Genomic DNA, 13,117 nt, shown 5'->3' with positions numbered 1-13,117 from the left:
AAGTGAAAAATATTGAAAGTATTTTTGATAGAAAAATGACCACACTAATAGTCACTTCAAGAAGTTTCATTTTGGACCCTATCAAAACTAATTCATCCTTATGTTTTTCTTAATATGATAGGAATTTATCTTTTCAAAAGTAGAGATAAGATATTAGTGGTGAAATAATTGTATATTAGAATTATAAATATTCAGTGATTTGGACAATTCCTTCTACACATAATTTTAGGATTCAGAACCTACTGGAACCTACTTGGTCTTTTGGCATGTAGGGCTAAAAGGTTTATTTTCAAGAGGACTCTAATAATCAAAGAGAAACAACTTCTCATATTACAGATATTAAATTGAATATTGGTACTAATAATTTCTACTTAAGATAAAAGATATTTAGAGATTGATAGATTCCATAAGAAACACATGAAAAAATTGAAGAGAGAAGTATGAGTGATATTGGCTAAATTATATTGTTTTATAGTGTGTGTGCACAAATATGTAATAACAAATCCCATCATATATACACCTATAATGCAAGAATAAAAAAAGGTGGAAAGTGAAAAAAAAAAAAAAGAGGCGGAAGTCAAGGAGTCACCCTATCATTATTTCTGGCTTTGACAATGAAGGACCATGAGTGATGGAATGTGGGTGACTTCTAGAAACTGGAAATTGCCCTTATCTCACAAGTTAACAAAGATATGGTGATCTCAGTCCTACCACTTCAAAGCATTGTATTCTGCCAACAGCCTGAATAAGCAAGGAACTGGATCATCTCCAACCTCCAGAAAGGAACATAATTTCTATAGACATCATGATTTAGGTCAGCTGAGATCCACATCCTAGAACTATAACATAATAAGTGTGTTGTTTAAATATTAAGTTTGTGGTACTTTGTTATGGCAGTGATGGGGGGTCAAATGAACCGTTTATAGAATTTTTATCATGTACATCAGATATTCACCTATGCCAATTCTAACCTTACCTTACAATATCTGCTAATTAGGAAGGCCTGCAGTATTTAAGTTCTGCAGAGAAATTCCATTTTGTAGGACTAGATGATGTGAAGGTATAGTCCTAAGACATTAAAGCTAACAATCGGCAATTTTAAAAAATGGAATCTGGATCATATATGACTGTACATCAGTTTAATGGCATAAGAATATAATATTTATAACACATATGCCTTGGGATTTTCTTTATCATCTTTAAAGGTATTCTTGACTTAATTGGGATTTACAATTTTTGCTGAGCATAGATTCTTATATCTAAAATACTGTTTCACCTTACTAATAGGTTAATAAAGGTAAAGCAATCTTAAAGTTTAAGAATAGTATTAATAGAATAAGAAAAGGGTAAATAGTACCAAATTAATGAATTAGTGAATTGAATACTTATGGCCAACATAAGCAAGTATTCATATCATTCATATTTTGATTTTAAAATAATGTGATCCTTTTTTAAAAAACTTTTTTTCTTTGATATGAGAATAAGAGAATTAAAGTATAAACCACTTTGGTGAGTCTTACATTTATTATAAGAATACTACTATAATTCAAAAGTAATTTCAAAGAGTAATCTCTTTAGAAATTAACCTTTGGATCCTTCTGACACATTTGGTTATATATTTTATCACAGTTGTGACCCGTTATCATTTAAGGATGGATTTAATACTTAAAAACACAAAAAGCCTCTGGGGATTAAATGTGGTCCGTTAGATAGATGATCAGACTGGATATACCTTACAAAACTTAATTTTCTTGTGTGATTCAAAAGTAGATGAGTGGGATATTTCCAAAGAAATTGAGAATGGAAAAATGTAGTAGCATGAAGTAGAATCTGCAAACAATAGATGTATTACAACTAATGGTTATAAAATTGTGGTCATAGGCCTATGCATCAAGATGGTAGTCTAGGAAGATCCAAACCCTCATAATCCCCTGGAAACACCAAATTAACTATAATATGTAGACCAGGACATGTTTGCAAGAACTCCAGAGACCAATTGAAATGCTGTAGCAGGCAGGTCAATGCGCAGCTGAAAAGGGAATCCAGGGATACGTTGCTCCTTTCTGCCCGTGGACGCCGCCGAGAAAGCATCGTTGGAAGTCTCTGTTCCTGCTGCCGTCATGTCTAAATCAGAGTCCCCTAAAGAGCCCGAACAGCTGCGGAAGCTATTCATCGGAGGACTGAGCTTTGAAACAACTGATGAGAGTCTGAGAAGCCATTTTGAGCAATGGGGAACACTCACGGACTGTGTGGTAATGAGAGACCCAAACACCAAGCGCTCCAGGGGCTTTGGGTTTGTCACTTATGCCACTGTGGAGGAAGTGGATGCAGCCATGAATGCAAGACCTCACAAGGTGGATGGAAGAGTCGTGGAACCAAAGAGAGCTGTCTCAAGAGAAGATTCTCAAAGACCAGGGGCCCACTTAACTGTGAAAAAGATCTTTGTTGGTGGCATTAAAGAAGACACCGAAGAACATCATCTACGAGATTATTTTGAACAGTATGGGAAAATTGAAGTTATTGAAATCATGACTGACAGAGGCAGCGGAAAGAAGAGGGGCTTTGCTTTTGTAACTTTTGACGACCATGACTCTGTGGATAAGATTGTCATTCAGAAATACCATACTGTGAATGGCCACAACTGTGAAGTGAGGAGGAAAGCCCTGTCAAAGCAAGAGATGGCTAGTGCTTCATCTAGTCAAAGAGGTTGAAGTGGTTCTGGAAACTTTGGTGGTGGTCGCGGAGGTGGTTTTGGTGGAAATGACAATTTTGGTCGTGGAGGAAACTTCAGTGGTCGTGGTGGCTTTGGTGGCAGCCGTGGTGGTGGTGGATATGGTTGCAGCGGGGATGGCTACAATGGATTTGGTAATGATGGAAGCAATTTTGGAGGTGGTGGAAGCTACAGTGATTTTGGCAATTACAACAATCAGTCATCAAATTTTGGACCCATAAAGGGTGGAAACTTTGGAGGCAGAAGCTCTGGACCTTATGGTGGTGGAGGCCAATACTTTGCCAAACCACGAAACCTAGGTGGCTATGGCGGTTCCAGCAGCAGCAGTAGCTATGGCAGTGGCAGAAGGTTTTAATATTGCCAGGAAACAAAGCTTAGCAGGAGAGGAGAGCTAGAGAAGTGACAGGGAAGCTAAAGGTTACAACAGATTTGTGAACTCAGCCAAGCACAGTGGTGGCAGGGCCTAGCTGCTACAAAGAAGACATGGTTTAGACAATACTCGTGTATGGGCAAAAAAAACTCGAGGACTGTATTTGTGACTAATTGTATAACAGGTTATTTTAGTTTCTGTTCTGTGGAAAGTATAAAGCATTCCAACAAAGGGTTTTAATGTAGATTTTTTTTTTTTTTGCACCCATGCTGTTGATTGCTAAATGTAATAGTCTGATCATGACGCTGAATAAATGTGTCTTTTTAAAAAAAAAAAAAAAAAAAAAAAAGGGAATCCATCAAAAGGAATAGGAAAAATTGTGGGATTTTGCATGTCCATGTCCCTCCCGCTACAATATGATGCAACCAGGAAGAAACTCCCATATCCCAGCTCCTCCTTTGGAATGGAAGCCAAAGAATGGACTGTGCAATCAATTTTTTGGCTTGTCTGGGGGCTGCTCACAGTACTGGTTTTTGTCTTGTCTTGCCTATTGGTTTTTGTCTTGCTGAAGAAAATGATGGCATAGTTTGGAAGCTGCACAAAACAAGTGAATGCCATACAATGTTAGAGCTTCAGCGATCGGTACTTTTTCACAAAGAAGTCAGAGGGATTATAGGCTTCTGAGAAGAAACAAGAAAGGCTGTTTGAGGAATTCAAGACAATATAAAGTATACAGGACTAGAGAAGACATATCTCCCAGAAAAAGTGAGAGGTCTTACAATTTCTAGCCAGGCTAATTGGTGAAAGTCTTCCCTGCATGAAGCTAGTTGTATAGACTTAGAAAGGTGGTTGTTTTTCAAATGCCCAAGTTGGGGGTGGGGTGTTGGGGAGGCAGGTGAGAATCACAAGGCATCCAAAGAAACAAGAACATTATTTCAATCAAATGAACAAAATACTGACCTTAAGGAAATGCATCTCTGAAGTTTCTGACAATTTTAAAACTGTCTTAAAGATACTCAGTGGATTAAAAGAGAACAGACAACGCAAAATTGGGAAAATGATGTATGAACAAAGCGAATATCAGCAAAAAGATGGAAATTATAAGCTGTTGCAGTCAGCTTTTTTACCACTGTGACCAAAAGACCTGATGAGCAATTTTAGAGGAGGAAAATTTTATTTGGCACTCAAAGTTTTCAGAGGTCTCTATTCATGGACACCTGACTTCATTGTTCTGGGCCTGAGGTAAAGCAGAACATCATGGTGGAAGTGTGTGGAGGAGGCAGACTGCTCAGTACATAGCAATCAGGAAGTAGAGAAAGCTCCACTCACCAGAGGGAAAAAATATACCCCAAAGGAGCATCCCCAGTGACCTACCTCCTTCTCCAGCCATATCCTAAGTTCCTACAATCACCACCCAGTTAATCCATCCAAGTGGATTAATATATTGTTCAGGTTAATGCTTTTAAAACCCAATTATTTCAACACTAAACTTACTTGTATTGCTTCACACATGAATTTTTTGGGGGGATACTGTATATCTGAACATAACAGGAATACAATGTCTGATCTGAAAAATTCACTATTAGACTTGATCAAACAAAAGAAAGCATCAGCAAACTTGAAGACAGGTCATTTAAAATCAATTAAGAACAGCAAAAGAAAAAAACTGAAGAAAGAGAACCTAAAGGGCTCATGGGATGCCATCATGTGGACCAATGCACACATTATGGGAATCTCAAAAATGAGAGAGGGAGAAGGGGCAGAGATCTTAGTTGTAGAACTAATGGCTGAGGAGTGCTTTTTCTGAGGAAATAGACATCCAAATTCAAGAAGCTAAAGACACTCCAGCTAAGAAATCCAAAGAGACCTACATCAAGACACAATATAATCAAATTTTCAAGTCAAAGAAAGACAAAAGAATCTTAAAAGTCAAAGACAGAGTTGCAAGAGAAAAGCAACTTGTCACACACAAAGAAATCTGTGTAAGGATTTTACCAGATTTTCAGCAAAACTCTTGCAAGCAGGAGATGGTAGAACAGCATTCCAAGTGGGAAAGTAAAAAAAAAAAAAAAAACCTGTCAAACAAAGTGTACTTTATTCAATGAAGTTGTCCTTCAGAAATAAAGGAGAAAGTAAGTCTTTCTTGGATAAACAAAAACATTAGAACTTCTCTACAATAAGTTCTAAATGGAATCCTTCAAGTTGAAATGTAAGTACTTTAGACATCAAATATAAAGCCATATGAAAACAAAATTTTCTGATAAAGGTAAATATATGGACAAATATAGTAAGTAGCTGTATTGTAATTTTGGTGCAGGCATGTACTCTGAAAACCATAGATTATTATTAAAAGAAATTAAACCTTATCTGTAAGTTTTGAATTTATAGTTTCATCCCATGTACAAACTGTTTTTTTTTTCCTACATATAATTTGTTTTTTGTTTTGTTTGCATTAGGGTATAAAGGAAAGCAGAATGTTTTATGAGGTTTGCTTCAGCGACTTTAGGACAAATTAAAAGTCTTAAACTGTGGTTAAAATAAAATAAAAAGCTCTAAATAATGAACAGACATGATCAGGAAGACAATATTCTTAAGATGCCAGTACTCCTCAGTTTAGTCTACAGCATCATTATATTCTTTATCAAAATCCCAGCTAGCTTCTTTGCAGAAATTGAAAGGGCAGTCCTTAAATTCATGTTGAAATGTTGTTGACCCAGAATATCTACAAGTTTAGAAAAGAAGTATACTTTCTTCTTATTTTTAAAATGAACTACAGCACTACAGTAGTGAATAGAGTGGTACTGGCTTGAGGTTGGACATACTGATCAGTGTACTAGAATCAAAGTCAGTAATGGACCTCATGTTTACAAGGAATTTATTTTTGCCATAATACTAAAAGAGTGCAGTGAGAAAAGGATAGATTTTCAAAAAATGATGCTGAGACGGCTGAGGAACTGCATACAAAGAATGATGTTACACTCCTGCCTTAAACCATATGTTAAAAACCTACTGAAATGCATCAAAAGTCTCGAGGTGTAAAGAGGTTAAAGTATAAAACTTGGAAGAAAACATGTAAGTAAATCTTTGTGACGTTGGATTTGGCAGGGTTTTCTTAAGTATAACAAAAAACATAAGCAACTAAAGAAAAAAAACAACAGAATAATTGGACCTTTGAAAATAAGAATCTTCTGTATTTCAAAAGATATCAAGAACTGGGGTTGTAGCTCTGTGGAAGAGTGCCTAGCATGTGTGAGGCACTGGGTTCATCCTCAGCATCACATATAGATAAATGAAGGTCCATCGACAACCAAAAAAAAATTAGAAAGAAAAAAAATCAAGAGAATTTAAAAAACCCACTGAATATAGAAAATATTTTCAAATTACATATTGAATAAGGGACTTCCATTCTGAATATTTAAAAAAAATTAACTGAGTAATAAAAATGCTCAATATGCCCAATGAATTTGAATAGATATTTATCTATAAGAGATGTGTAAATGGTCAGTAAGCACATGAAATAGTACTCACCATTATTAGTCATCAGGGAAATGTAAATGGAAACCATGATATACCACTTCATACTCACCAGGATGGCTTATATTAAAAAACCACATGATTATAGATTTGAAGAAATTGAAACTCTTACACACTGCTAATAAGATTATAAAATGGTATAGCTATGTTGAGAGATAGTTTGGCTGCTCATTCAAAAAAGGATTGTCAGATTACCTTATAACTCAGCAATTCTACTAGGTGTGTGGTAAAGAAAAATGAAGGCATTTGTAGACATAAAAATGTGTACATGATTGTTCATAGTAACCTGACTTATAATAGCCAACAAGTAGAACTAGCCCAAATGTCAACCAACTAAGAAGTCAATAGATTTTTTATATCTCTTATAGTGGATTACTGTATTTATAATAATACTACTATTATTGAAAAGGAATGAAGTTTTATGCATTTTAAAACATGAATTTTAGCATTATGGAAATTCCTCAGAAAACTTAGAATGGACCCACCATTTGACCCAGCTATCCCACTCCTTCTTTTAAACCCAAAGGACTTAAGATTAGCATGCTCAGTAACACAGCCACATCAGCATTTATAACTGCTCAATTCACAATAGCTAGATGGTGGAACCAACCTAGATGCCCTTCAATAGATGAATGGATAAAGAATCTCTGGTATATATGCACAATGGAATATTATTCAGCCATAAAGAAGAATAAATTTTGCAGGTAAATGAATGGAATTGGAGAATATCATGCTAAGTGAAATAAGCCCATCCCAAAAAATCAAAGGCCAAATGTTTTCTTTGATAAGTGGATGATGATATATAATGGGAGAGTGAGTGGTGGGTGCCGGTAAGAGAAGAATGGAGGAACTTTGGATTGTGTAGAGGGAAATGGGGGGAGGGGGTGGGGCAGGAAAGATAGTGAACTGAGACAGACATCATTACCCTATGTACATGTATGATTACACGAATGGTGTGAATTTACATCATGTTCATAGAAATGAAAAGTACCCCATTTGTGCACAATGAATCAAAATGCAGTCTGTAAAAAAAAAAAAAAACACCATGAATTTTGAAAACATTATGATAAGTGAAAGAATTCATTCACAAAAGACCATATGGTATGATTCAATTTATATGAAAAATCAAGAAAAAGCTATAGACAGCAAGTAGTTAGTGATTGACTGGAAGACTTGGGGTAAAATGTTGGGATGATGCTAATGATAAGATTTTTTTGGAGGCTGAAAATGTTCAAAACTGGTTGTGGTGATGGTTTGCGCAATTTTATTAATATTCTAAAAATCACTGGATTATACAGTTTAAAAGTTTGGTTGTGGGTGAATTAGATACTGAACCCAAATCCATTTACTCACCTCTGATAAAGATGCTCAGTGAATCATGAACAATTTATTGGAGTGAGGAAAAATATTTATTCAGTAAGCCAGCAAAACTGAGAAGATGGTAGAATTATACCCCAAAAGATCATCTTGACACAAATTTCACACTCCATTTATCTTTGGACAAGGGGAAAAGTGGGGGTCGTCTGGTTAGAAATAGATCGATGACTGGGAACTTCTAGGCACCAGTTTAATGGTCTGGAGTTGGATATTGCAAAATCTGGTAGTTGGCAATCTGTTAATCATGATGCCCCTGTAAAACTTAAAATATCTTAGTTACCCTTTTCTTCTTGCTTCTAGCGTTGAAATGGTAGGAGAGACATTAGCGAAATTTTGAAATTTTCAACCTTTTATTACCAGTTCTGAACAAACATTCCTTAAGCTACTAATGTGTCTACATGCAGAGTTGAACAGAAACAATCTGACCCAAAAATTAAGGTAGCAAAGGAGACAGATAAAATGCAAAGGCAAAGATACCAGACTTTTCACCCTGTTTAGTCACCCTTTGGACATCTGCATAGGTCCAAGTGAACAGTTAGTGCTCTTTCTTTCTTTCTTTCTCTCTTTCTCTCTCTCTTTCTTTCTTTCTCTTTCTTTCTCTCTCTCTCTCTTTTTTCTCTCTTTCTTTTTCTCTTTCTCTCCCCTTCCTTCCTTCCTTCCTTCCTTCCTTCATAAATGGACACAATGCCTTTATTTATTTCTGTGTTGCTGAGGCTAGAACCCAGTGCCTCACATGTGCTTGTCAAGTGCCCTACCACTGAGCCACAACCCTAGCCCAACAGTTAGTTCTTTTGACAAAAGCAGCCTTCAAGTCCTTGAAAGGTGATGTGGGCAACAGTTATCATCATAAACCCACATGTCAGAGGCACTATCTACAGCAGAGCTAGTGAAAGACTAATAATATATTAATAGCTGTGTGCTTCGACCTTCAAAATTAGTGATATTTAAAGTCAACTGGAAGTAAGTGAAACTGGAGAGTTTATTTAGATTTTCCCTCAGTTACAAATTATGTCACAAAAAAGCTATTGCTGAAAAACGCACTACCACAACCAAAACAATATAACCAGGGCTACATGGTGCTCTTGGTCTTTGTGTCTCCTAAGTCTCCATATTTTGGACACTTTACCATCTCCTTTCTCCCCCTCCTCATGTTTTATTTTGTTATGTTGAAGAGTCTCAATTTGTTGAATATCTTATAGTCTTAATCATTCTGAATGCTTCCTTATGGAGTTATGTAACCTGTTTCCTGTTTCAGTCTCATATTAAAATGAGGTGGGAGAGTTTAACACATAAAATTTTACTGAGATTGTGATCTTAACAGAGTATGTGGTTATCAAATTGCATTTATTCATGCAAGTATTTATAAAAGTACTGTTTGGACATTTTTCAAATTATGAAATGTCTGTAATTTTTTCTTTTTTTCGTTTGAGGTTTAATTGTTTGAATTATAGGAAATGATACCTTAACAGTAGTAGGAAGCCAGTGAAGAACATTGAGGGAGAAAATAATATCAGGTTTATTCTTTCAAAGGATTGTGCTGACTGTTACATGGAGGTAGGATTGGAGTCAATCACATGTCTGTGGTGGGAGAATAATTAAGAAACTCTTAAGTAGTTAAGGTGAAATAAGGTAGCAATTTGGATTGGGATGGTGGGTTTAGAATTAGAACTGGACTATTTCTAAAGGAGATAAAATTGATGGGACTTGTTAATTGTAAGAATTGAAGTGTCAAGGTTGACTTTCAGGTTTATGACTTTTGCAGCTGTATGAGTTGATAGCAGTAACTCAGAGTAGTAACTGTTGGGGAGGGAAATCTCAGTATGTAGGGGAATCTGACAAGTTTCTTTTGGATATGTTGAGTTAGAGATGGCTTTGAAACAGCAAAATGGATTGTGTCTAGTATCTGTTGACATGAGAGACCCAGAACTGTTGGAGAGGTTTGAGATATATATATATATATATATATATCTCAAACATTAGTCATCAGTTTATAGGAGCTAATATTGAATCTTGAGTAACTCCAATATTTAATAGGCAAATGAGAATAAGTAAGCAAAAGAGACTGGTAAGAGAAGTAGAAGGGAAACCAGGAGAAATTGATGTCACAGAATCTGAAGAGGGAGAGTATTTCAAAAGGAAAGTATTTCAAAAGGAAAAGTACCACATATGCACTTTGAAACTATTTATTTTCATAGCTTATTAGTCATGTGTGTGGTTGTATATGTGATTTTGTATCCTGGCTTTGCTTTACTTAGTTTATCAGTAATGTGTTTCTATTTGCTCATTGTATTCTTTTTTTTTTTTTGTACCAGGAATTGAACTCAGGGGTACTTGACCACTGAGCTACATCCCCAGCCCTATTTTGTATTTTGTTTAGAGACAGGGTCTCACTGAGTTGCTTGGTGCCTCACTTTTGTTGAGGCTGGTTTTGAACTCAGGGTCCTTCTGCCTCATCTCCCAAGCTGCTGGGATTACAGGCATGCACCATTTGTATTTTTTAATGATATTCTCAGTCAGATGCAGCTACATGAGAAAGCAGAGAGGCTCAGAGGAAGAAAGAACAACAGAGTTTATATATTCACAGGTCTTAGAGACAGAAGGCTCTGCAGGTTTTGCAGAGCCACATGAGAAGACACCAGAGTGTTCAAGAAGCGGAAGACAGAAACAAGGGGAAAGCATTAGAAAGGAAAGACTAGGCAGGGTGAATAGGAGTGACTAGCTAGAATAATTTTCCTAAGGCATGGATCACACAGAGGAAGTTTGACTCTGGATTGATTAGATCAAAGGCATCTTCAAGTGTGCTTTTTGTTGTCTCTAAGAATTGGCTAGCTCAGGGAGGGACAGCCTTTCCCCAGTTAGAAGACTTTTTGAAAGATATTGAAACATCACAATACATATACAGAAAATAAGTGTACATACAATACATTCATAATCTTTAGTCCATTGGATGTAAAGTTAACTTAAAATTTCCCTGTTAACCATTAAGTTATTTCCAGGTTTATACTGTTATAAATAAATATCTTTGTACATGTGGTTTTGCAGGGGTATATTTTAGGTGATTTCTTAGACTAGTTAACATTCCAGAAGTTGTGTTATTTTATCAGAGCATTAGGATATATCTTTATGGTGTTTAAAGTCATTTAGCAAAATGACCTACTTTTGAAGCAAAGGTCATCAGCATATTTTTAAATTTTTAAATTATTTTTACAATTGACATTAATTATGATAACAGATGTGTAAAGAGGAAAGTAAATATTACTCAAGTTATTAAAATCCAACTGTTAGCATTTTTAGAAAATATTCTTTCACATATCTTTTTCAATATAAATCTAAATAGACATTTTATATAAATTGGATTCTTTATTATTGCTTGCTATGGACTATTCTATGATAATAAAAATAAATCTAGGTTATCATTTTTAAAGGATATATGTTTATTTTATCATTTAAACTTCAAAGAGTATGTATATTAAGGTTAAGCTCTTTAAATCCCTTGATATGCTATTGCTGGATGAGAGCAAATATGCATACTTAAATTTTTTGAGGAGGTGGTAACTGGGGATTGAATCCAGGAGCACTTTAGCACTGAGCTGTATCCCCAGACCTTTCTGTTTTTTATTCTCCCGACAGGCTCTCACTGTGTTGCTTATAGCCCCAATAAATTGCTGAGGCTGCCCTGAACTTGGAATCCTCTTGCCTCAGCCTCCCAGATCACTGGGATTCAGCACTTGCCATTGTATGCAGTACATACTTAAAATTTCAAGTGCACATTGCCAAATTCTGTAGCATATGGCAATTTTAAGAGATTTTTATTAAAAATTTTTTCTTTTGTTAATTTTTTAGAAAATTTTGGTAGTTAATTCCAGACATCTAAAACTGCTGCGCCTTTCTATTTATGTTTAGCTTTTGCCTATGATGACAGAGCAGCTACAGTGGATGCCATTTGTGAATGCCAAACTTCACGAGCCTTTTGTAAAATTTATATATTGGTCCCTACGGCAGCTAGATGGAGGAACACAGGTAAATGACTATAGGAACTTATTTTCAGGTAATACTTCAATTAGTTTTAGTTCCCTTGATTTTGTTTATATATATATATATATATATATATATATATATATCTTCTGTATTTATAAAATGTCTTGCAGAGATTTTGATAAGAATAGCATTAAACTTATATATCAAATTGAGAATTGACTTTTTTTTCCCCTCATATTTTTTTAATAAACAAATGGGATACATGTTGTTTCTCTGTACATGGCGTAAAGGCATACCATTTGTGCAATCATAAATTTACATAGGGTAATGTTGTTTGATTCATTCTGTTATTTTTTCCCTTCCCCCCCACCCCTCCCACTCCTCTTTTCCCTCTATACAGTCCTTCCTTCCTCCATTCTTGCCCTCCTCCCTAACCCTAACACTAATCCCTCCCACCCCCCATTATGTGTCATCATCCACATATTAGCGATATCATTCGTCCTTTGGTTTTTTTGAAATTGGCTTATCTCACTTAGCATGATATTCTCCAATTTCATCCATTTGCCTGCAAATGCCATAATTTTATCATTCTTTATGGCTGAGTAATATTCCATTGTGTATATATACCACAGTTTCTTTATCCATTCATCAATTGAAGGACATCTAGGTTGGTTCCACAATCTGGCTATTGTGAACAGAGCAGCTATGAACATTGATGTGGCTGTATCTCTGTAATATGCTGATTTTAAGTCCTTTGGGTATAGGCCAAGGAGTGGGATAGCTGGGTCAAATGGTGGTTCCATTCCAAGTTTTCTAAGGAGTCTCCACACTGCTTTCCAGAGTGGCTGCACTAATTTGCAGCCCCACCAGCAATGTATGAGTGTACCCTTCTCCCCACATCCTCACCAACACCTGTTGTTGCTTGTATTCTTGATAATCGCCATTCTAATTGGGGTGATATGGAATCTTAGGGTGGTTTTGATTTGCATTTCTCTTATTACTAGAGATGTTGAACATTTTTCCATATGTTTGTTGATTGCTTGTAGATCTTCTTCTGTGAAGTGTCTATTCATTTCCTTAGCCCATTTGTCGATTGGATTATTTGCATTCTTGGTGTAGAGTTTTTT

General features: G+C 35.7%; 1 protein-coding gene and 1 pseudogene across 5 annotated transcripts in view; both read left to right on the top strand.

Moving 5' to 3' along the window:
• Ccdc138 (coiled-coil domain containing 138) overlaps positions 1-13,117 on the top strand; it is a 79,555-nt gene that overhangs the window by 30,166 nt on the left and 36,272 nt on the right. For 4 of the 5 annotated variants that reach the window (XM_047523021.1, XM_047523018.1, XM_047523019.1 and 1 more), the window contains one exon: positions 11,916-12,032. The exons of the other annotated variant lie outside the window; for it this stretch is intronic. In XM_047523021.1, coding sequence (XP_047378977.1) covers positions 11,916-12,032 — 117 coding nt within the window. The remainder of the gene's footprint in view (positions 1-11,915; positions 12,033-13,117) is intronic. 5 annotated transcript variants of the gene reach the window in all.
• Positions 2,081-3,253, top strand: LOC124963352 (heterogeneous nuclear ribonucleoprotein A1-like; annotated as a pseudogene).

Source organism: Sciurus carolinensis, chromosome 13 (assembly GCF_902686445.1).
Source record: "Sciurus carolinensis chromosome 13, mSciCar1.2, whole genome shotgun sequence".
NCBI lineage: Eukaryota > Metazoa > Chordata > Mammalia > Rodentia > Sciuridae > Sciurus > Sciurus carolinensis.
The sequence above is the reverse complement of the archived record's forward strand: the minus strand, read 5'-3'. Positions and strand labels throughout refer to the sequence as shown.